This window comes from Epinephelus fuscoguttatus, linkage group LG11, assembly GCF_011397635.1.
Source record: "Epinephelus fuscoguttatus linkage group LG11, E.fuscoguttatus.final_Chr_v1".
Classification (NCBI taxonomy): domain Eukaryota; kingdom Metazoa; phylum Chordata; class Actinopteri; order Perciformes; family Serranidae; genus Epinephelus; species Epinephelus fuscoguttatus.
In genome coordinates, this window is record NC_064762.1 from 44,303,424 (window position 1) to 44,328,813 (window position 25,390).

Consider the following 25,390-nt stretch of genomic DNA (forward strand, 5'->3'; position numbering starts at 1 on the left):
GTTTGTTTACCATTTCGCCCTGCTTTCCAAAGCACGGCCGAAATATCACGAGAACAAGCAGCGACCTCATACCATAAGTTCATTCATTTATTTTATGAAAGATTTATAGAATAATGGCTGACTTTTTACCTGACTTCGACTTTGTGGAGGAGGAATTCGATTTTGCAGAGTTTGATGGCCGCCCTTATTTATTTGAGCCAGAATACAATGATGAAGAGCTTCGTGAAATTGAAGAACGGGGGAGGAGGAGAGAGAGAGAGGTGCAACAGGTAGAGGACGAGAGAGGAGGAATGGCTGCTGCAAGGCTGCATAGCTCTGGAGATTGGTGGTGTACCTGTGAATGCTGTGCCCCAGTGCCCACAGAAGAGGAATGCCTCTGTTGCAAGGAATGGGACCGGTTGCAGCCTTATTTTCAAGGTCTGGATGTGACTGAGGACGAGACATCTCCACCTGGAGTAGTATCCAGCTGGGCTTTATCTAGAGCTCGCGAGATATATTTTGGCCGCGCTTTGGAAAGCAGAGCTAAATGGTAAACGAACATGGCACCACACCGGTAAGGTAAGACAACACGTTTACATGTCGTTTTCTATATGTTCTCTGACATGAGGCGGTCTTTGTGGAAAAAAAGCTTGTTTAGAGGACTAACTTTGCACTTGAAGGTTGCCTGTTCACTTACGTTTTAACAGGTCTGACGCTACTATGCAGCTGTATCTACTGTAGGCTAACGGCTAACATGCTAACTATTATTTTTATGTCACTAGTCACTTGAAACAAATTTAGGAGACAGGTTGAAATAAACTGAAATTTCCCTTTAAGGAATCAATTTTATGGAATATGCTCCTGATGTTCACATGAATTACATAAAGACCTTTTGTCATAATGAATAAGTGAATGAAGAGAAATATGCACTGGCATACGAAGTCTGATACAGAAGAGGGGGTAGAGGATGAGGGTAGGGAAGGCATCCTGGGTGAGAGCAACACACACGCACGCACGCACACACACATATCCACACAGGCAGACACGCACAGACGCAGATAAGACATAGATAAGAGCAAGGGCAGAGCGGAGCTCAAAGAAAAACGGAGCTCAAACAAAGCTCGGTCTGCAAGCTTACAGGGGCAAGCCTACTGATGAAACAAAAATAACCTAAATTGGGCAGGAATACAACTAACACGAGCCTTGCTCATTTATTCCATAAACAAAGTCATAGCCTACATAAGTCCGATGGGGAATGAGACTACACATGAAAGAGCGACCATCAAGAAAAATAAATAAATAATAAGTGAAGAGCATAAATAAATAAATAAAAATAATACAAAGACATCAGTTGTTCACAACATGTCTTTACATCGGATCACTGTAGTTAAGTGACTAGTTTTACAGCAGGCAATAGAGAAATACGGCAAAGAGAAAGTTATACGGCACTCTTCCAGCCTCACAGTGAAATTTTCAAAACGACAGTTTATTTTAAGCCTTAAATCCCCAAAACTCAAAGGCATACTACATGGCGCAGGATAGGATAGCAGCCGAAAGAAGATAAACAGTTCTTGAGTGAAAATAGGAGAGCGAGAATGGAGGAAAAAAAGAGCAAAAGTTAGTTACCGAAGGAGCTATGGAGATTTCATTGGGATGTCCCGGAGGAAGGTGTCGGCATCATCCGGACAGTTGAACGTAGTGGATTTGCCATCAGTAAATATTCTAAGCCTGGCCGGAAAGAGCAAAGAATATTTTAGATCTCGGTCCCGAAGTTTTTTCTTGAACGGATCAAACTCCTGACGTCTCTACAGCAGTGCGGTGCTGAAGTCGGGAAAGATGTGGACTCGCACACTGTTGAACACCAGCTCCTTCTTCTCCCGGGCCAGACGCAGGATCTTCACCTTGTCCTGGAAGTTAAGGAGTTTGACAAGGACTGGCCTCGAGCCGGCTTTGGTATCCTGGTGGCGAAATGTTGGAGTGCGATGGACTTTATCCAGAATCAGCGGAGATGTGAAATTCTCTTTGCTGAGAAGAGAGGGGAGCAGCTGTCTCATGAAGCCTGCGACGTCACGGCCCTCAGCCTGTTCGGCAACAAGTTCAAGCTCCGATACATGGTCACCCAGGGTGGACAGCTTCGCATTTATAGTGTTCAGGCTCCTTTCTATATTGTCCATTGTTGCATCAAAGTGGGACAGCAGCTCCAACTTAAGTTGCTGGATGGCGTCCACAAGGGCCTGATTGAGAGTTGGTATTTGATCCATGATCAGGATATTGAACAATGAAAGTAGACTTCCACTGTTACCTTGTGAGATAAGAAAAATTCCGTAGGCACTGTCTTATCAAGGTAACAATCTGGGGTAATCAAGACTTGAGTATAAGTTACAGAGGCCAAACTAGATTAGTTTCAAATGCAGACTGAGGCATCAACAAATGCTCACGCCTGCTTCACTGCAGCCATGTTTTGGTGGTGAGGCACTCTCATGTACTGGGGATGTTGCCAGAGTGAGACTGTCCTAAAGAGAGACCAAAACAGTCTGTAGGACACGAGGCACCTTGGGTAGCTACAGGTGGCTGACAAGATGTTCCAGGGACCATGAACCACACTTCACTGTCACTGGATGACTCACCATCTAGTGCTACCATGGCAGTTGGAGAAGGCGCCCTTGGTGGGTGGTCGGCAGCTTCAGGCTGGACTTAAGCCTTCATCATGTCCTGCATATTCTGGACCTTGTGTAGGTTGTTCACAGGAACAACAGTGTAAACCGCTCCTTCGCCGGCAGGGGCCCTCACAACCTGATAGACCATCAGGCCAGAGATCTTGGATTTTCTGGCGCCCTCTAACACTGTGGGCCTTCAAGTACACCAGCTCGCCCACTGGAAGAGGTGACTCCCGGACCTGCTGATCATGCCACTCTTTCCGTCGGCCGGCAGCAGCCAACATCCTCTCACGAGCACCCTCAAAAGCAACTTGGAGTCTGGCCTGGTGTTCAGCCACCCAGTCCTGTACCTGGCCTGGTACTGGATCCTGGACACACCCCAAGAAAAAGTCAACCGGAAGCCGAGGTTCCTGTCCGAACATGAGGTAGAAAGGAGACTCGCCTGTGCTTTAGTGAGGAGTTGTGTTGTAACAGAAAAGCACCTGTGGCAAACAGACGGCCCAATCCCCTTTCTGGAAAACTGGAAGGGTACGAAGGAGCTTATGAAGAGTTCGGTTAAACTGCTTGCATTGATCATTACCCACAGGGTGGTACAGAGTGATACTGGACTTTTTGCAACACCTTACAAAAGGCAGAGCTGGTGAATCAGCAATCTCTCAAAGCTCCTTCCTTGGTCCGAGTGAAGGCGACTTGGAATGCCAAACTTGTAAAGCCACTCAGAGATCAAGACCTGGGCCACAGTGGAGGCCCGTTGATCCCGAGTAGGGACAGCTACGGTGAATTTACTCAACACGTCAATCATGATCAGGACGTTCTTGTACCCAACGTGAAATCAATGGTCAAAATCTCATTAGGTTGGGAGGCGAGCAAGTGACCCATAAAGCTATTTGGCCCTTGTCCAGAGACATTCCTGGCCAATAGCAATGATGCTGGACCAACTGGGTGGTCCATTCTATTCCCTGGTGGCCATGTTCTTGATGCTTGATGCCACAGCCAAAATGAACTGGAGAGATTCGTCTCCCCCATCTGGACAGAACACTGTGTCTTTCCACCAGACAGTCCCATTGTCGAAAAAGTGCTTTTGCCGACTTGGAAAGCTGTTGCCTCTACACTTAGGTAGGCGGAGCCTTCCGCTGCCTAAACACAAGTACATCCTTAAGGAGGGAATCAGCCTCCTGCAAGGAATGAAGATCAGCAGCACAGTGAGAGGAAAGAGCTGAGACCACAGACTGGGTGGCCGACGCCAAAGGATCTAGGAGTGGATCTTGCTGGAGACACTCAAAAATGACTTAAAAAACAGGAGCTACTTAGACTTGCTGCCACTCTAAACGGGGCATCATTCAGTTGGACATATTGTGCTCAGTGGGCCAAAGACCTCTGCTGGCGTAGGCCACCGGTCTAACACCATTGTCCGTCTCCTGTGAGAGGAAAGCCCCAAGGCCACTGTGGCTGGCATTGCCATAAAAGGGCGCAAAAAGTCAGCCTAGGTCAGCACTGGGGCTGTAATGAACTTTGATCTCAAAGCCTCAAAGCTCTCTCCACACTGAGGTGTCCATGCAGCATCCAGAGCCTGACCTGACCCCTTCTTTGACTTTGTGCCTGCCAGCTCACCCACCAGCCGATGCAGGGTACCTGCCAGCTTGGGAAGCTCAGAAAGGAACACCGCTCAGACACATGACTGGGGCAACGCCAGTTAGCCACAGCCTCAGTCTTCTTGGGGTCTGTGGCCACTACCTGGCTTGAAATGGCGAGCCAACCTCCTGCTGAAAAAAGTGCACTTCTTGAGTTTTGCCTTGAGGCCCTCCTTCTGGAACTGACCAAGCACCATTTCCAGCCACTGGAGATGTTGCTCAACAGAGGAGGGGTAGACGACAATGTTGTCAAGAAAGAGCAGCAAGGACTGACTCTACTGATTGCCGAACATCCTCTGCATGAGCTGCTAGAAGGTGCTTGGGGTGCTACACAAGCCAAAAGGCATGCTGTTAAGCTCAAAAAGGCCAAACGGTGTACAGAAGGCAGTTGTGGCCCGGTCCTGCTCTGACACAGGGACCTGATTGTAGCCACTGGCCAGATTGACCGTGGAGAACCAGCAGGCCCCCGACAGTGCATCCAGAGTCTCCTCAATGCAAGGCAGGGGGAATGCGTCCTTCCTGGTCTTGCTGTTTAGGGGGCGGTAGTCCACGTGCATGCGCAGACTCCCATCCTTCTTCCGGACCAAGATGATGAGAGATGCGTAGGGACTACTGCTCTCCCTAATGACCTGAGACTCAAGAAGCTGATTGATATGAGCCTTCACCCCCCCGTACTCCGATGAAGGGATGCGTTGATACCTCTGCCTGACTGGAACATCATCAAGCAGAGGCATATCATGCTAGATAAGGTTGTCAGCCTAGTGACTTGCAGCCCAAGTCACTATCATCATACCTGTGCCGCAGAGACTGTATGCCTGTCTGCTCCTGCTCAGTCAATGTGGACAAATCAAGGGACTCTATCCTACTTGGCACAGAGGGGGCAGCTGTTTGAGAGGAAATAGTCGCCAAAGTGGGCTCCACCTCAGTCACACCAGCAGGCAGGCTGACAACCTGGGCAAGGATGCCAAGACCAGTCCGTGGGTAAAGGAGAATCTCTGTTGTCCCAGCGTTGACCACCGGTACATACACTGTACCCCGGATAACCTATACAGGGCAAGGAGAGGTTAGCCACCCAGCTGGTAGACCTGATTCAGAAAACTTTGACCAGAAAACTGCTGAGGACAGGTGCTAGTGACCAACTTCATCACTCCACCAGGTATGCGCACAGCTTGCTTGCCCCGGACCCTCACAGTGCCAGTTGGGCCCCCTAGAACTTGAATGGTCTACTGGTGTCACCTCTGTGAGGCTGCAATGACTGGATCAGGCGCCTATGAAACAAAAGGTGAATTGAAAAGAGAGAGGCCATATGCACAAGAGTTCTTGGTGGCATGGATGAAGCACATTCATCCCTAGCATCCCAGGGACAGAAGACACAATGTCAGGGGGATCCTTAAGAACAAGGATTCCACAGTGGGGCATAACCTTACCGAAGAGTTCCACATCAAGCTTCAGATAGCTGATGTATGGAATCTCTAGGCCATTAGTCGCTCGCAGCTATAGCCAGTGACAAGAATGAAGGCTATCATGGCTCCAAGGTGCAATCGGCTCCAGAAAGAAACTTTCAGTAATTGTGGACACCATGAAACCAGTGTCCACTAAGCATGCCACAGGGACCCCTCCAACAGAGGCATCAATATTTGGACAAGGAGCAATTAATTCAGCCACTGAACCTTTCTGTGAGCCTATAGGCTCCCCAGCTGAACTGTGGCTCAGCTGTGGGCTTCAGTTTTCAGATGTGTGGGAAGAATGAGCGAGCCCAGTATTTTTGGAGTTTGAGCCAGCCACCAAATTAGCATGGTATCTAGGGGGAGCGTGCTCACCATCACATTCTTGAGCAAAATGGCCAGGCTGCTGACGCCTTCTGCAGATTAAAGGGCCATTGCGAGAAAGTCTATCTTGGGAGCGGGGAGCCTGCAGGGAGGCTCCCGTCTGGGTCTGGTGGTTATCTGCTGGGGCTTCAAAACATCCAGCAGTTCACTAAAATCTGGCCCATGTGAAGTGACATTAGGGGTAGGCTGGACACGGACCTGCACTCCATACTGCAGGCCGTAAGTTGATGGCAGAGAAGCATTACACCCCCTAACACCCCCTGGAAGACCTTCCCTCTCCCATCTAATAGCCTCACTCCAACAGGATGGCAGTTGGCTGGTGGCGAACAAATTGCTTGAGCTCCGACCGGAGAGAACAATCAAGAACATGCTCAATGAATTGATCCCGAAGGGGAACATCAGTATTTGGCATCCCGTCAGGCGCACACTGCTTGACCTGTGCCATTAAAGCCATAAGAGCTAAGGAAAACTCATGCAGTGTCTCCCCTTCAAGTTGGTGCAGAGAAAAGAAAGCCTGCTGTAAAGTTAAATATGGCTGAGCACAGCCATAAAGCTCCTGTAAGATGGCGAGAGCCTTAGCTGGGTCTCCTCGCTCGGCGGCAGAGCGATACTTGATCTCCTCCCTCGCTTCTCCCTCCAGATGATCAAAAATTAAAAAGGCTGGGTCAGCAACAGAGAGATGGTGGACACACACACATGTCTGTACCTACCATAGCAGTGGTAACATAGCTGTGGAAATTGATCGCAGAGTCACTTTTATGCTCTAGATATTTTTCTCTGCCAGTTATAATTTCTTCTCACCTGTGAAGACCCTGCATGATCATCATTGCTGGCCTCTGGTCCACTGTCTCCTCCCTGACCCTGCTCTTTCTATTGTAGCAATAAAGATTAAAAAAATATGTGCAAAGCAATAGTGAGCAGAAGTTCTGCGCAGAAATTAAGGAGGAGTGGGTTTATTCCTAGCATGAAGCTAGCTAGCAAGTGATTTAACATAGGTAACAATAACATTAGTATTCTTGTTAACTAGCTTCACTTGATATATTGGCCTCTATTAATTAGTCATCATTTAGCTAACATTATCTACATGCAACAGCATTACTCAACTTACACGGTTTGTTTGGAAGAAACTGTGCAAGGTTTTTTGCTTCTTGCTGGCTGGTTTGCTGAAAAATAGTTAACACATAGCAGCACTGCCCAGTAGCACACTTCTCATCTGTGCGATTGATTCTGATCACAACACGACAGTATGAGTATGTGCCTGGCGCCGTCTACTCATGGTGCATTTAAAGACGGCTCGGAAAAACACATTGCCACATGTTAAAAACAAATTGAATGGTGGTAACCGCATGTAAAAAATGCGGGGTCGGAGGGCACAGATACGGGAAGTGCGGGGCACATGTCCCACGCATACCCCGCATCTGCTACGCCCATGCACATGAGCAAAAAATGACTGGCAGGAAGGAAGCGGAGGAAAGAGAGAAACAGGTGTAACCACACCTCTATATATAAGGGCAGACGGTGCCGCCCCACAATCTGTATGCGCAGCAAGTTGGCCGCAGTGGAAACAAAGTGAAGACAATAAAAAAAAAAAAAAAACTTGAGTTGACGGCAGCTACACTCGTTACTGTAGGTGAAATTAAACCTTAGCAAGTAAGAAGCCAATACTTTATCAATACATGTAAACATGGAGACAGTGACAGTGACAAGGACAGCACGCTAGTTCAGCTAATAGCGAATGGTTACTAATAAGCTCAAATGACAGCTGTCTGTATGTAGACTAACTTAGTCTGACACTTATCTTAGAATTGGGCAGATACTTTTAAACTTAGCTGTTGGCTGACACAAACAGCCCCTCCTCTCTCTACCTGCGTTAATGTTACCTGTACACAGTGAATCACATCCACAGAGAGGGAGCAGGACTTTGTCTTTTGGAGTACATCAGCAGGGCCCTGGTGCCCAATACTATAGCCACTACAGCCAGATTCCAGCATATAGAATGCCAAATGGACCCTACACAAACCATCTCAGTGGGTACACAGTCTGTGGCATCTTAGAATATGGTTCTGATCAGCACAGCCATGCAGGAGCATGTGTTTTTGTGTTTGAGATATAGTACCTGGAAATATTTTACAGTACTGAAATATGCTGTTTTGCTTCAGGATATATATTTCTGCATCACATCATCACACGCCTTTGACTTTGTTATGATGTTAGAACAGGAAAAAGTAAAAAAAATACACACACACACACACACACACACACACGTTTTCTTTCATTTAGACTTTCAGCTGTTGGATGAGAAAAGGGAGAAACTTAAACAGAGCTAGCAGACCCTCATGACTCAACCTGTAACCCTGGTGAGTCGGTTATTACAGAGAAATCTGAGCAAAAATGTATTCTTTTAGTGTACCAAAGGCTGTAAAAACACACCCTACATGCAGTAATTTGTAAATATTTCATTTTCATTACCAGAGTTGGTTATAACGGGTTACAAAGTAATGCGTTAGAGTACTTTGATTACTTTTTGCAGTAACGAGTAACCTAACGCGTTAGTTTGCTGTTTGAGTAATAGAATACTTGAGTACATTTTCAAACAAGCCATCAGTTACTTCTGTTACTTTTAGAACGCTGGTCCTTCAGCTCCGAAACAGCAACAACTGTCTTTTGGTTCTAATAACAGAGATAACGTTAAACCTATCAGTCCGAAAGAAACCACGAAGCTTGTGGCTTGCTACGGGGAGAAGAAATGCTGCTGTTGTCTACGGTGGAGTCTAAAAAAAAGGTGGAGGAGGACTCGCTGACAGACAGGTCAGACTCAGCACTTGCATTATGCCTGGTACACACTATACGACTTTTCTAACCGTTCTGAAAGTCACTATGTCACATTACACGATTGTGGAGTCATAATATCGTGCCGTGACTTGGCCGACAGACGTGACACACTACATGGTAGTTTAATTGGTGGTACTCACCAATTAAACCCGGTCGTCTTTCACAACGTGTGTGATGTCATTAGGTTATTCTTGTCCTATTTTTATTACTTTTACTATCATCTGAGTCACTGTGTCTGTTCATGTTTCAGCCGAAATGTTGTTGTAGTCACCTGAAAGCGTCAGCAGATGGCAGGAGCTACATTTGAAGCACCGTATGTAAACATTCAAGCTACTGTATCTGCCACAACAAGTTCATACAAATGTTTCAGAATAAAAGCCTATTTAGAAAATGGAGGGATTCTCTACCCGAGGTTATAAGGGGCTTTTAATTTGAAAGAAATTCAGGAAGTGTTGAGTTTGAAATGATGATGCCATATGTTAACTTTATAAAGACAATGGAGTGATTAATCAGTAACGGACTGTCTATAATGTAGTCTGTTTCAAATGAAGCTGGTAGCCTCTGCAGTTGTGGTGAGTAAAAGCCACTATTTGTTAATGTTATTACTTTATATCCGACTGTGAGGATGTAACGTTGTTTGCTAGCTCGATGCGTGTGACAGTAACTCACCCGGTTGACAAAGTGCCTCTACTGTTTCACACCGTCATTTTCCCCTTTTACTCTGTGTGGTAACATCCCTAGAGGAAATATTAAAAACGCTGGGGTGTTGTTGTCATACAGTTGTCTATGGCAGCAGATCGTTGTGTGTTTCTACTGGTCAAAGTGATGGCTGTGATGGGAGAACTGGATCTCAGTGAAGGGCAAGTGGCCCATAACTTTAATTTTGGAGACAGAAAATGTAGGCTAAGGGCCCTGTGGTACATTGCCCAATAGGAAATGTAGAATACTCTCAAAAGTACTTTAAAAGTGCTTGAGTTACTTTTCTCAGGGAGTAACGTTGGAAGTACTTTAAAAGTATTTGAGTTACTTTACTCAGGGAGTAACGCAGTAAAGTAACTGGTTACTTTTTTTAAAAAAAGTAATGCAGTAAAGTACTTTGATTACTTTTAAAGTAACCCTTACCCAACTCTATTCATTACCAACATAATAACATCAGATAAAAGATATGAAATAGTTGTGGCAACACTTGAAAGGTGGATTCAGGAAGTACTTAATTTAAAAACACAAGGAAATCAATATTTAAATTCAATATTTTACAGACTGTAAATGACCTTCCTCAAAAGAGGAAGTGGTTGCCTTACACATCTTTAGCTTCAGCCAAAGGGCAGCACGAGACCAGTGCAGTAACCACCCAGATCAGGAAACTCCTGGCATATCTGGAGTACAACAAAGGACAGGATGGACGTCTAAATGGAAAGAATTGGAAACTAGTAGTGTTGTAGATAAAATGCTGCTGTGTTCATATTTATGTATCTATCTATCTATTGTATATTATTTATTAAGTTTTTTGTAGTTTTTATTTTTTACATTTGCTAAAAATAAAGTACTTTTTACAAAATACTTATTTGTCATTTCTTTATTAGTGGGTTTTTTGGTATAATGGAACCTTAGTGTTCAGAATTGAGTTTACACGGTTGTATCTCATTACATGTCATAAAAACATATTCTTCTTCAGTTCTATAGTCATACCTGTAAATGCTTTGGATGTTCTGCAGGGTGTATGGCTTCAAACAGTCAGGCTCCAGGCCTGGATGGTGTATCAAGCATGTAGAATAAACTGGAACCTGGTTCATCACCCCAAAACCTAATAAGCAAAAGAGACGCAAGGCATACTGTTTTATAAGTAAGCAAATAAAGACTCAGGAGACACATCACTGCACAGAACAAATACTGATCCAGGAAGCAACATGCGTTTTACGATGAAATTTTGATTTTATATAAATGATGTTGAGAAATTGTGACACATTGGTACATTGCACAGATTACAGTCATAAGGTAAAGATGATTATAAAATGCAGCTACATTTTAGAATGGTTCCAGTAAACATGACAGCTAAGACATCTGAATGTACCTGTTGTTTTTATTCATTTGTTTTTGTATAATACAGAAATCTGTCATCTCAATCTGCTGTGGTTAAATTGATGAATTCATGGGTTAAAACTTGTGTGGTTTAAACGGAGACGTGTTAGTAGCAGAATTTATAATAACTTTGGTGTCATTACCTAGCACAAGCTACATTAGTCTGATCTGAGTTAAGCCTGCTTAGATAAAAAAAGAGTTATGCTTTACACCACTGCATATAACAAGTGAGTGCTGCAGATGGTGTTTCCACGTTATGTAGTAATTGACTATATTATTAGAAACCTTTTGTACTTTGCAGCAGACGTTTTCAACTTCATTCATCAGAGGACAAACATACAGTTGTTCACATAATGTCAGATAAGTTACAGTTATCATGTTACAGCTGAAATATAAGACAACTACAAAACAAAAAGTTACCACTGTGAAATGTCCTGCTCCAGTATTTGTTGCAAATGTGTTACGGAGTCTATCGGCTTGTGTTTCTTCACTCAAATTGATGAGGGCAAACTGCTGCCATCGTTAGCTTGGCCACAGCGATGTTGTTTGAGGTAGCCCCCAGAAGTGTAATTAGATAAGGTCAGGGGCGTGACATTTCCGATACACACTCTAAGTGTTGCACCAGTCACAACAGGCTGAGCAAGCTGACCAATCAGAGCAGACTGGGCTGCGTGGGAGGTGGGACTTAAGCCGAAACACAGCATTTCAGACGGAGGTGCTGCAGCAATGGGCAGTATAAGACAAATAATGAGTTTTTTTTAACATTAAAGCACATAAATCTATTCCACTAGACCCCAATATTACCATGACCCTGAAAATAAGCATAATAGGTCCACTTTGATGATTATAACACTGTAAAAAAATACCTACTCTGCTGCACAGGAACCAATGAAGAGAAGCAGACATTGTTGACATTCAACCACCGTTGTGTCATCACATTGTGCGTAGGTGGAAGTTGTTTGACATCCCCTGGAGATCCCTGCCCATCTGGCAGCGGAGGTCTGCTGGGAGTGGCAGGGGGCCAAAGCCAAAGCCAAAGCCAAACACTGTTTATCTGCACACACTGTGATGCCACACAGCTGGTTCAATATCAGCAAAGTTTCCCTTTATATTCATTGTCTTATGTCGCAATCACCAATGATCTGTAGCCAATAGTTAGGCTTTAGCTTCTAACTATCTTTGTCTTTTTAATCTGTTTTTGCCACTGAGTTAGTTTGACACTCTGGATACATCCTTCAAGCACATTTTGTACACCCCTCTGTCTGCTTCTCTCTGGAATCACTATTTCATTTTTCAAAAATTTGGTAGCATTTATTCAGGGAGCACAGTTAGTTACAGCGTGAGCTCCATGCTTACTCCAACAGCTTGTTGGGCCATCATAAAGGGGCGGGGCTTTGCAAAAGGTCAATTGGCTAAAGACTTCCGTGACTTACAACTTACTAACAAGTGGCTAATGACTCATGTAACTAACAACTAGTCCAGCAACTCACTAACAACTCACATGACTAACAAATGACGAACGACAAACTAACAACTCCTGTGACTTATGACTAACAAGTGACTAATACGACAAAAAAACTTAAAATTGACTTTTGGTTTCACAAGGATTTGAACATTAGTCAAAGTCCTGTACTTGTTGTCATTTGTAAATCAATTAGTATAGTTGTGTTACTGTGTATTTGTAAAGAACTTTGTTTTACTCACATGACTCCAAAGAAATTGGCAAATATATTGATTTATTAATTGACTGTGGCCAGCTTTAAAAAAATGCAAAACTGTATCAAAGCATCCATTTCCAAACACTCACACAACCTGAGTAGTATAATCCAGGTCTCATTTATCCAGTCTTGTGCTCAGTACCTCACAAACACATGCCTTTTCACACTAACACAGACACACAGACACAGACACACAGACACACACACACACACACGCACACACACACACACACACACACACACACACACACACACACACAAATAACAAAAACCATAGTGTCAGAGTGTGGCTTTTATGAGAGAGAATATATAAGTTTCATTTTCAGTTAACTTTTTAAATCATAAGGTTTAAGTGTTGTGTTTAAATGACATTTTGAGTATACTGCTCGACTTGTGTGAGAGTTTGTAAATAGATGTTTTGATATGGTTTTGCTTTTGTGAAACGCGGTCCCCAATCAATCAATATGTTCACCATCTTTAATCTTTAAAGAGGCCCTGAATCTTGCAGTGCCAACAGTAAGTACAACATTCACCATGATCTCCTCATGCTTACCTTTAGCTGAAGTATGAGAAAACCACAGTCTTCAGCATGGATGCAGTAACCTGGTTAAAATTAGCAATATGTATATATATATATATATATATATATATATATATACAAAATATAACTTAAAGATAACACATCTGAAATGACTGAACAGCTACTATTGCTACAACAGATTAGAACATCACAGTAATCACAGTTATATAATGAATTGTAACAATGGCCTTCCTTTTTATATCCAGGCAGTTAAGGCTATGTCAAATAGAGTGATTAATCTGAGTTTGAGTAATTTTATTTTTTATTTTCAGCTGTACATGACTTTAAAATGGTCTTTGCAGGTTTTCTTCAACAGCAATGTGCACATTTATAAAATGTTCTTTTCAGATTCAACACCTATTGCTACAACTCATTTAAACACGACAACACTCACATTGTTGCCATCGAATGTGGTTACCAGTAGGTTTTCAGAAGATGGAGTAGAGTTCCGTAAGGAGTTAAATTGTGTTTAAAGTTTTTCAGCATTTGTATCTTAACTTAAAGGATTTTCCTTTATTAATTATTTCTTTCTAGATTCAACATCTGTTGTGACAACAGATATGAACACCGCAACAGCTAATACACCAACAGCAAGTCTAACTAGTCAGTGCTTTAAAATAATTAATAGAGTAGTTTCTGTTTTCCAAATTGTCTTTCATTTTGTCTGTATTTTACTCCTCAGTTTAACACACACACAATTATGATTTTGTTCTTTTCAGGCTCAACAACAGTCTCTACAACAGCTGTGAACACAACAGCAGTTACAACAATAACAACAACAACAGCTGTAACAAGTCAGTGCTTAAAAAATCATACACAACTTCTCTTTTCCCCAAATTTATTAAAACTTATATTTTATCTTTGTCAGATTTCACCCCAGTGTTTAATACACAGAATTGTTTTTTCTCTCAGACTCAACAACAGTTGCTACCACAACAGCAGTTACCACAACACCAACAATTATAACAAGTCAATGCTTGAAAATAATTCATACATTATTTGCCTTTTCCAAATATTCCTAAAATTTGTTTTATATTTGTTTATCAGATTTTTACATATAAATTTAACCTGCAGAAATGTTTTTTTTTTCCAGACCCAACAACAGTCACTACCACAGCTGTGAACACAACAGCAGTTACAACACCAACAATTACAACAAGTCAGTGCTTGAAAATAATCATACACTACTTTAACTTCTCCAAATTTTCTAAAAAGTTGTCTGTATTTTATCTTTATCAGATTATACCCCTCAGTTTAACCCACAGTTATGTTTTTTTTTCCTTTTCAGACTTCACAACAGTTTCCACCACAGCTGTGAATACAACAGCAGTTACTATGACACCAACAATTATAACAAGTCAGTGCTTTGAAAAATCATGCAGTATAAGTATATACAGTATAAGTCTGTGTTTCATTTTTGTTGGTCAGATTTTTACATCTAAGTTTAACACAGAATTTTTTTTTTAATGTTTATTTTCAGACTCAACTGCAGTTGCTACAACAGTTGTGGACACAACAACAGTTACCATGACACCAACAATTATAACAAGTCAGTGCTTTAAAAATAATTCCCACATTACTTTTCAATTACTACAACACCAACAATTATAACAAGTATAACAAGTCAGAGCATAAAAAAATCAGGCATTATTTGTCTTTCTCAAATGTTTTTGTAATGTGTCTGTAGCTTATTTCATTTTTGTTCATCAGATTTTCACATCTGTGTCCACATAGCGCCTTTTTCTGGCAGAAAGGCGCTGGAAGGGCGCTGCGGAGCGCTGGGATGAAGCGTCTGTGCGCCCCCCAAAAAAACCGCTCACAAAAAGCCGACAAATAGTGTTAATTAATTTACATGAAACACTGGAGAGGTTGTGGAACCTATTCTATAGTCTGTAATACTTTTTTTTTTAATTATATCATAACTTCTCGGAAATTACTCAAAAATGCATTCATTGTGTGCTTCTAAGCACACGGGCAGCATAAACAATGAAGTTATAGTATTGGCAGTCTGGCAGATCGTTGCGGCGCTTGGAGGCAGTTGACAGTGACAGTTTTGTCAGCATCCATTTTTCTTCCTACCAGTAACCTATGGTTGAGGCAGCTCCAGCTCCAACTCCGCTTACATGCTCTGACTCAGGCATCAGAGCCTCTGAGCTACAGCGATAGATGCATTGTCGCTGTCCGTGGTGCTTTACACTGGGGATTACAGTGCCCCTCCAAGCGTATATAGCCTACCTGTATGTATCAAAATATATACAGATCATATGTGACACACACACACACACACACACACACACACATATATATATATATATATATATATTGTCTCTGTTATGGTAATGTCATGTCATACAACTCCGGAGGATAAACGGACACGGCCAGCACCAGCTTCTCCTCCATTTTTTTTCTGGTTACCAGGGTGACGAGTTCTGCGATGTGATTGGTTGCCTGGAAAAAGCGCCGGTGACGACACCAGCGCCTCTCTGAAAAGTTCAGAGATTTTCAACTCAAAACGCTCGGAGCGGCCGCACAAAAAAGGACGAGCGCCCGGAAAAAAGACACTGGGCGCAGCGCCTTATCCCTAGGCGGCCGCATGCGGCCGCAGACGCTCTCTCCTCAATGGGAACAATTGAAAAAAGATGCTGGCCTTCTTCTGGTGCTCAGAAAAAGGCGCTATGTGGACACAGGGCCTAATAAGTTCAACACACAGAATTTTTTTTTTTACTGTTTATTTTCAGACTCAACTGCAGTTGTTACTACAGTTGTGAACACAACAACAATAATAAGTCAGTGCTTTAAAAATAATTCTTACATTACTTTTCCTTTTCCAGATTTTCATAGAATTTGTTTTTATTTTGTCTCCATTTATCAGATTTTATCTCTGTTAAACACAGACTTTTTTTTCCTTTTCAGACTCAACAACAGTTGCTACCACAGCTGTGAACACAACAGCAGTTACTACAACACCGACAATTATAACAAGTCAGTGCTTAAAAGTCATATATTGTTTACCTTTTTCAAATTATCTTAAGATGTGTCTGTATCCTATCAAAGCTTACCTCTAACAAGCCAGTGCTTTAAAAGAATTCATACAGTACACTCCTTTTCGAGATTTTTTTTGAATTTGTTTTTATTTTATCTTTGTCAGATTTTATATGTTTAACACACACTTTTTTTTTTCCTTTTCAGACTCAACAACAGCTGATGCTACAGCTGTGAACACAACAGCAATTACTACAACACCAACAATTATAACAAGTCAGTGCATAAAAAAATCAGGCATTATTTGTCTTTCTCAAATGTTTTTTTTAAACATGCCTGTATTTCATTTTTGTGCATCAGATTTTTACATCTAAGTTTAACACACAGAATTATTATTATTATTTTTTTTATGTTTATTTTTAGACTCAACTGCAGTTGCTACTACTGTTGTAAACACAACAACAGTTACCACGACACCAACAACTATAACAAGTCAGTGCTTTAAAAATAATTCCCACATTACTTTTCCTTTTCCAGATTTTCTTAGAATTTGTTTTTATTTTGTCTCCATTTATCAGATTTTATCTCTGTTTAACACACCGACTTTTTTTTTCCTTTTCAGACTCAACAACAGTTGCTACCACAGCTGTGAAAACAACAGCAATTACTACAACACCAACAATTATAACAAGTCAGTGCATAAAAAATCAGACATTTTTTGTCTTTCTCAAATGTGTTTTAAACGTGTCTGTATTTCATTTTTGTGCATCAGATTTTTACATCTAAGTTTAACACACAGAATTATTATTATTATTTTTTTTATGTTTATTTTTAGACTCAACTGCAGTTGCTACTACTGTTGTAAACACAACAACAGTTACCACGACACCAACAACTATAACAAGTCAGTGCTTTAAAAATAATTCCCACATTACTTTTCCTTTTCCAGATTTTCTTAGAATTTGTTTTTATTTTGTCTCCATTTATCAGATTTTATCTCTGTTTAACACACCGACTTTTTTTTTCCTTTTCAGACTCAACAACAGTTGCTACCACAGCTGTGAAAACAACAGCAATTACTACAACACCAACAATTATAACAAGTCAGTGCATAAAAAATCAGACATTTTTTGTCTTTCTCAAATGTGTTTTAAACGTGTCTGTATTTCATTTTTGTTCATCAGATTTTTACATCTAAGTTTAACACACAGAATTATTATTATTTATTATTTTTTAATGTTTATTTTCAGACTCAACTGCAGTTGCTACTACGGTTGTGAACACAACAACAGTTACTACGACACCAACAATTATAACAAGTCAGTGCTTAAAGTCATATATTGTTTGCCTTTTTCAAATTATCTTAAGATATGTCTGTATTTTATCTATATCAAAGTTTACCTGTAACAAGCCAATGCTTTAAAATAATTCATACAGTACATTCCTTTTCTAGAATTTTATTGAATTTGTTTTTATTTTATCTTTGTTTATCAGATTTTATCTCTGTTTACCAGACAAAAAGAAGAAAAAGGTGCTCGCACAATGTCCTTTAACTTGCAAAGTACTTTATTAACAGCAACGTTTCGGTCCTCATACCTTTGTCAAGCAGAGATGAAGACATGTAGCAACTCATAATGTTAGCAACTCATAATGTAATAATGGCCCATAATGTAATAAAATCTTGAGCGCATAATGTAATAACGACTTTGCGCATAATGTAATAATGCAATAACTTATTACATTATGAGCCTTACTGGCGCCGCTCATAATGTAATAACAGCTCATAATGTAATAATGGCTCATATTGTGAGAAAAGTGTTGCATTATCATCATTTTTACCTCTGCCATTCCTGCAGGGGTGGAAGGAAATGCTTTCACCTCTGTGTCTCTCTGTCTGTCTGTCAGCAGGATCACACAATTTCTGCAAAACGTAGTGGAGCAATGGCCAACTTAGATGCCATATACCTCCACCCCCAATACGCGGTGGGCCACATACGTAAACAGGAAGAGAAGCCTAAAGGCCAAAACACACCGGCGCCATACAACGCGTGTCAAAACAGCCGCCCCCATTATTTTCTATTTACAAACCCACACCGGCGGCGGCTCAACGCGCGTCGACGTGCCGCGCTGCGGCACTTTACGCTATTGTCCTATTTTTCCAGCGTTGCCCCTTGAAAAAGCGGTTGGCAACCAGTACCGTCATCTAGCGGACTGGAGTGTGCAACAGAAATCCGTTTGATGCCCGCAGCGCGAAGCTTTTTGTGTGTGTTGGGGGCGACACTTGACTCGCGTCAATGACGCCGCCGGTGTGTTTAGGCCTAAATTGTTTAAAGGTCAAAATTGTACACACTGACAACAAGAATGCACTAAGGGAAGAGGTCTGTGTTTGACTATGATTTGTACATAGGTGGTGCCACAGTAACCAGCTCAAAAGCCGGCAGGAGAAGAGGGTGGATTAGGGAAGGAGGGGCACTGCAGTTCATTTAGCTTAAAAGAGCATTTTCTTTTGTTTACTGTTGCTACAATAAATGCAGGACACAATAATAAGTGAACACTCTTTCCTTTCATACAACCTGATGAAGACCTTCCAGTTGCTGTTATTTTATTGTTGGTCTTAATGCCAATTTAATAAAGACTTTTAAGCAATGTTTTCCTACTACTTACGTTAAATACATGATAGCAGCATGACATATTCATTCAATTTACTTTATTTTGGAACTTGTGCAAGAATGAAAAGAGCGTTTTAGAACCATGTAATAACAATGAACCAGCTCAAAAGTTCTTAAAATGTAAACACAGCCTGTCAGGACACCCAAGTAAAAACATAAGTCCAAATAAATTTAACTAAACAATATGCATAAATAATACATGACCATAAATTATAGCTGCCAACAAAAGTCCAGGGGGCTCCATTTGTCAATGACTGTGTCAGTGTTCACTCAGATCAAGGCTTAATGAGTGAATGGGATTTAAAAAAAAAAAGAAAAAAAGAAAAGAAAACTTTACTTCTTCCAATAAATGTCTTTAATATGGAACCATCCAAAGGATATACTGTATGTTGAATCACGTTCCAGGCTGTAATTCACCTCAACCTAAACTTTCCACCAAAGTATCACAAATATAAATTCTTGGTAGGAATGGCAGGGTTAGCTCTCTGAACAAGTTGGAAACTCTGTTGAAGGTGCCCAGCATTGTAAAATCCATCAACAGGCAATACTGGATGCAGTGGTGTTACCAGGATGCCAGGTGTGGGTGGGCATTAGTCTTACCTGGGGGGGCAAAAAAAAGTGCTACAATGCTCAAGTAGGTCGAAATCCAGCGTAGGGCTACTGCACCTTAAAACATGTTTTGTTTTCTCCTTAATTGAGATAACTGTTGTTGTGATTTGGGCTAAACAAATAAAAGTTGATTTGATTTTATTTGACTTAGAACACATCCTTAACTGAACAGTATGGACAATGTTTTTTGTTTTTTTTTTTTTTTTAAGGTGAAAGAGGAGGTAACAGCACAAACAAAGGTTAAAACTTAGAACACATCCATAAATGAACAGTATGGACATGCAGGTGACAAACAAAGGTTAACTTAGAACACAATAAGATGTGCAGGTAATAAGGCACAGGTTAGGTTATCCTTATCCTCTGGGATATCCTTGTTATCCCAGACACCATCTACAGGACAAGTCTGCGGCTGCTCTTGGCAAATTCTGTCACAAATCTGTTCATGTCAAGATTCCTTGTAATTTCTTTCTCATGGGCCAAAATGACTAAATCTCTCTTCCGTGAATGCAGCATTGCTCTGCGGAGAGGAGTGAGAATGCGGGTTAATGTTGAAAAAGAGCTTTCACATGCAGCTGAAGACACACCAATGATTAGTGCAGTGACGTACAATCTGTGCAGGATGGGAAATGCATCTTTGTACTGCTGAATGCATTTGCAAGCTTCAGAGAGGTTCACATCAGTTGGCAGTTTATCCATTAACATTGGTCTTGTAACCACAATTTCATTTTGCAGGCTCAGGCTACTTTGCTCTGTGCGTGCAAGCACCTGAAGTGGCTTCAGGAGGTGGGGGTCAAGGAAAGCGGCTGTCTTAGGAAGGAGAGAGGATGTGGCTTTCATTAAGTCAACATTCTTTTGAGAGAATATTGTCTCCATCTCAACAATGGCCCTGTCTAGAATGTTGAACATTGCCCTTTTAAAGGCCAGGTTAGGGTGAGTTTGAGCATCAGCTCCGCCATGTCCTAATGTGGATGAGACTATGGCACCATCAAGCTGTGAGCTAACTATCCATCTCCTTTTAGGTGGATTGGTACTTCCACACTGAGAGAAATGCTCCTCCCAGAAGGAATCACTTCTCATCTCCTTCAATGTGCCCAGTGAAGCAGTCACAACCTCACATGCAGTGCACAGATCCACAGTTTGTGACTGTAGGATTGAGTTTGCTGATGTCAGTGCACCAAGCACATGAAGGAGGAATTTTGCAGTTGCAAAGAAGCTCTGCCTCTCAAGCTGGGCCAGGAGACCACTTGCCTCTGTACAAATGTCCAAGGGTGCAGTGTCATCCTCTGCCACTTCAGACAGGAGTCTCCTGATGATGTCCTCGTTGTTCACAATGGACTTAGTGACCTCATAGTGACTGGTCCAGCGAATTTCCAGCAATCTTTTCAGTGTTGGTGCATTGTATGTGTGTGTAACATAATGTTTATGACAAAATGCTTTCAGTGAGCTGGACCAATCAAAAAACCTCTTAGCTGAAGGCTCAGCTTGCATTGCATGAATAACTGCCAAATGCAGCTGGTGATTGAAGCAGTGAACATAAGGAATGTCCCTGCTAAGCTTTTGTTGAAGGAGGGCCTGCACCCCACCCCTCACTCCAGACATGACCGCAGCACCATCATAGCATTGAGACACTATGTTATCAGCATTATATGACAGGTCAGAAAGATGAGAGAGCAGTTGGGTGCTCACATATTCAGCATCAAGCTGACCCAGTTCCACCAAGCCGATCAGGTGCTCTTCTGGGATAGAGTCACGGACAAATCTTACCACAATGGATAAATTTTCAATGTTGCAGCGGTCCCTGGTGCCGTCACTTTTGATACAGAACCCTGGAGAGTCAGAGTTTTCATATCTGGTCCTGATATCATCCAACACCATTTTTGCCAATGTTGCAATTATTTCATTTTGAATGACATTTGATGTGTATTTGGCGTTATCAGGGATGCATTTTGTGATGTCAGCAAGTTTGGGATCTTTTTTCAGTGTATAATCAAAGAGCTTATTCACCAGTCCCTCCTCATCCCCACCCTCATGATAGTGCCCACGCAGAGCAAGCTCATTAATTGTGAGAAACTGAATGACTTCACCCATGCTTTTCACATAGTACCTGTTCTTTTCAACTTGGGTTTGACCCAGCAGATGCGCAATAGTGTCACCAGTCTCTGACTGCTGCTTATGCTCCTGCCATGCCATCATAGCTCTGGTATGTGCGGTGCCTGATGCATGTTTGAAAAAGCCTCCGTCTTTTTCAAGTGCTTTTTTCCAATTGGTGTATCCACGCATGGTAAATATGTCCTCGCGGTCTTTATTGGAGCTAAATTTGCGACAAGCAAAACAAAAACTGGCATCGCGCATCACAGAGTATTCCAGCCATGGTCGGGTTTGGTACCAGGCTGCATTAAAGCACCTTAATGTTTTCCCAAACGGCCGTCTGGGGTACGTATTCAGAATAGGTTGTGATGGGCGATCCAAGTTTAAGTCTGGAGGAGCACACACAGCAGGGCCAGAGTCAGAGGACTGGACGGGAAGAACAGGAGGGACGCTTTCAGACGCCGCCGGCAGAGGGGCAGAGCTGCCACCGGGACATGATGCGTCTGCCGGCCGCACATCACCTGCAGACCCCGGCAGCGATACTGAGCCCTGCTCGGTGTTCGCGGCGGTGGTAGAGGGGGAGTTAGCGGGCGTGGAAGCTGCTTGCTTCTTTATGAGCCACCTATGCATCTCTCTTTCTGGCAGTATGTGCTTATTTGACTGAGAGGAGCTACCCGCCAAAGGCAGGTAACTGCTAAGTCTTGCTAACACGTAGCACAACACACAACAGAGGACACGACACACAGATGACAGACAAAAAGTACAAGATGAGTGAGATGAATGATAATAGTCCGGTACGAGAGGCAAAAGTAGGAGACGGTGGTAGTGCTAGGGCAAATAGATCGCTGACGTGACTGAAACTAGATGGCGAGGCAGACGAGTAATAAATGAAGAGCAGCAGGACAAACGTCAAGTACTGTCTGAACTACTGACGGTGTCTGCGAGTTGCGCTTTGGCACATGCGCGATTCATTCGCACCCTGGACGCCGAGGGGTTAACATCTCCCTGCTGGGAGGGGCTGCTCCGTGGGGACTGAGCTGACAGTGTGTGCTGTAGGACGCGGGAGAGTCCACGGCAGTGTCCGCTGACATCACAGTACTATATGAATGGGATACCATACGCGGTGCCCAGACTGCCGTCAGTACTACATCCAGTTTTCCTTGGGTGGGCAGAGCGTGTCCTTGGGTGGGCACTGCCCACCCCTGCCCCCCCCGGTAACGCCCCCGACTGGATGGATGGATGACAGTACGAGCAGAGGCAAGTTAGGGCTAGCAACCAAGAGAGTGTCAGGGTCAGCATGAAAGATACATTTTGGCACTGTAGGACCTGCAGAAGGAACAACTTCGGGGCCAGTGTGACATATTGTGTTGGAGTCAGAATGATGGACAGAGTCAGGGTTTGAGTGGTCAGAGTCCAGGAGAAGATGATTGTTGGGGTCAGAGGGATGGTCAGAGTGATGGTCAGAGTCAGGGTTTGAATGGTGGTCAGAGTCAGGAACTGCATCAGAGCCAGTATTATAAACAAGCACACTCTGCTTCTCTGTTTCCCGAATACATAGCATGGGTGCCACCTAGGGGCTCAACTTTATACATCTTACATAATAAAATGTGAGAGTGTAATTAATATTAAATAATTCTTGCTTTCACAAATTTTGTTTAATAATGTGCTGAAACCCATGCCGTTTGCTTTATTTGCACCTTTAAGAGGTAAAAATGATGATAAGGCAGCAGTTTTCTTGCAATATGAGCCATTAGGCTATTACATTATAAGCTGTTATTACATTGAGCAGCGCCAGTAAGGCTCATAATGTAGTAAGTTATTACATTATTACATTATGCGCAAAACCGTTATTACATTATGTGCTCATGATTTTATTACATTATGAGCCGATTATTACATTATGAGCCATTATTACATTATGAGATGCAGCCAATCAGAGACTGAGCAAACAGAGGGCAATAAGTCAATCATGTCAAGCTGCACACAACTAGCAATCACAAGGACCTCCCACAACAAAAATGGTGGAAAATTATAGAATAATACAAAAGATACATAATAATTTAAAGACAATAATCACAAAACCTTCTTAAAACCCTCTTAGATGACAACAGCATACAATAAGACTGAGAGACTGTCTATATTTTATGACAGAAAAATGCATACAATAGTGAAGGTCAGTATATGTTTCTCTGTAGGAAAACAATCAGAGATAACGCTAACACAAAAAATATCTATACACAATGATAGAAAATACATCCATACATAATAGAAAATAATCGAAAAATATCATAGAAAATGCTATAGAGAAATTCTGTACATAAAAATCTGGAGAGGAGCACAGAAAATCCATCTAGGCCTTCAATACCTGACAACAGAAACATAATAATTAGTGGATTAAAACACAAATCCTTAATAATATGAGAATATGTTTCTATCACAAAAAAAACACTTCACAGCATCACATTCGATGAGAATTCATCATTAAGTCCTTTGGGAGATAATGTCTGTAAGGTAAAGATCCAGCAAGCCTCACGTCTCTTCAAAATAAGGCATGGTCACCACCACGCGGTGGTAACTTGACTTGTTCAATACCATAAAATCGCAGTGCAGAGATGTCATGTTTGGCCTCATTAAAGTGTAAGGCATCAGGTGAATCCTGGTCATGTCTGCGAGTGGCACTCTTGTGTTCACTGATTCTTACTTTTCTAGTGGTTTTGCCTGCATAACATAAACCACAGGAACATTTTAACAAATAGACAACATGAGTGGAGGCGCAGGTAATCACACTTTTTATAGGAAAACGCCTGCCTGTGTGTGGATGACAAAAATATAACTTTAGAGGTGTTGTTGCACTGTGCACAATGACCGCAGCGGTAATTCCCACTGGGGAGAGGGCTCAAAAATGACTGGGTAGGCTGAGGAGATCTATCATGCGTGAAATTTGCATGCAGCAAACAATCTCTCAGATTATGATCCCGTTTGAAAATAAAAAGAGGGGATTCTTTAAAAAGAGGGGACAATTCTGGATCAGAGTTTATGATGTGTCAATGTCTTTTGAAAACCGATTTAATCATATGTGAACTGGGGGAGTAAGTAGTGATGCACTGGTCTGTTTTTTTTACTGGTACTAAGAAGTTCAGAACGAGACTGCATTGTATGCCTGGTCAACCCAAGTGATAGGATATCCTCGCTGAATGAATCTGTTTGTCATGTCAGTAGCCTTTCCAATGAAGTCTTCTGTAGAGTGACAAATTCTTCTTAATCTATAGAATTGGCTTTTGGGGAGGACTTTAAGGGGAGTAGGATGAGAACTGCTGGCTACTAAAAGAGTGTTCATATCCGTTTCCTTTCTGTATAAGGTAGTAGCCAGACCATCAGCACTTCTGAACACCCACATAACTAGAAAATGAACCCTCTCACTGCTGTACTCCATAGTGAACTTGAGGTTACAATTGAAACTGTTAAGCATTGTGAGGAAATCCTTTAAATCTTCAACACTGCCCTGGTACAGACAAAACATGTCATCTATAAAGCGATACCATTTTAATATTTTATTGAAGCGGCAGTTTTTTTTCAGGGTTAGACACAAACATCTTCTCAAAAAAGCCCATGTACAAGTTTGCATAATTAGGGTTAGCCTAGGGTTAACCCCCTAACCCTTGTGGGATCAGCTTGGACGTGCTGTTCGTGCCAGAGTGACCAACACAACCACGTTGGCTGACTTGCGACAAATGCTG

The 25,390-nt window shown here is 42.1% G+C and overlaps 1 protein-coding gene across 27 annotated transcripts in view; it reads left to right on the forward strand.

Annotated features, from left to right (window-relative positions):
* The window catches only part of LOC125897346 (uncharacterized), a 177,269-nt gene that overhangs the window by 109,717 nt on the left and 42,162 nt on the right, over window positions 1–25,390 (forward strand). For 8 of the 27 annotated variants that reach the window (XM_049590601.1, XM_049590602.1, XM_049590600.1 and 5 more), the window contains 14 exons: window positions 13,840–13,908; window positions 14,025–14,099; window positions 14,218–14,274; window positions 14,399–14,464; window positions 14,594–14,662; window positions 14,786–14,854; window positions 16,044–16,091; window positions 16,219–16,287; window positions 16,495–16,563; window positions 16,711–16,779; window positions 16,910–16,978; window positions 17,123–17,191; window positions 17,322–17,390; window positions 17,538–17,606. In XM_049590601.1, coding sequence (XP_049446558.1) covers window positions 13,840–13,908; window positions 14,025–14,099; window positions 14,218–14,274; window positions 14,399–14,464; window positions 14,594–14,662; window positions 14,786–14,854; window positions 16,044–16,091; window positions 16,219–16,287; window positions 16,495–16,563; window positions 16,711–16,779; window positions 16,910–16,978; window positions 17,123–17,191; window positions 17,322–17,390; window positions 17,538–17,606 — 936 coding nt within the window. The remainder of the gene's footprint in view (window positions 1–13,839; window positions 13,909–14,024; window positions 14,100–14,217; window positions 14,275–14,398; window positions 14,465–14,593; window positions 14,663–14,785; window positions 14,855–16,043; window positions 16,092–16,218; window positions 16,288–16,494; window positions 16,564–16,710; window positions 16,780–16,909; window positions 16,979–17,122; window positions 17,192–17,321; window positions 17,391–17,537; window positions 17,607–25,390) is intronic. The other 19 variants (XM_049590608.1, XM_049590621.1, XM_049590613.1 and 16 more) reach the window with 16 other exon arrangements.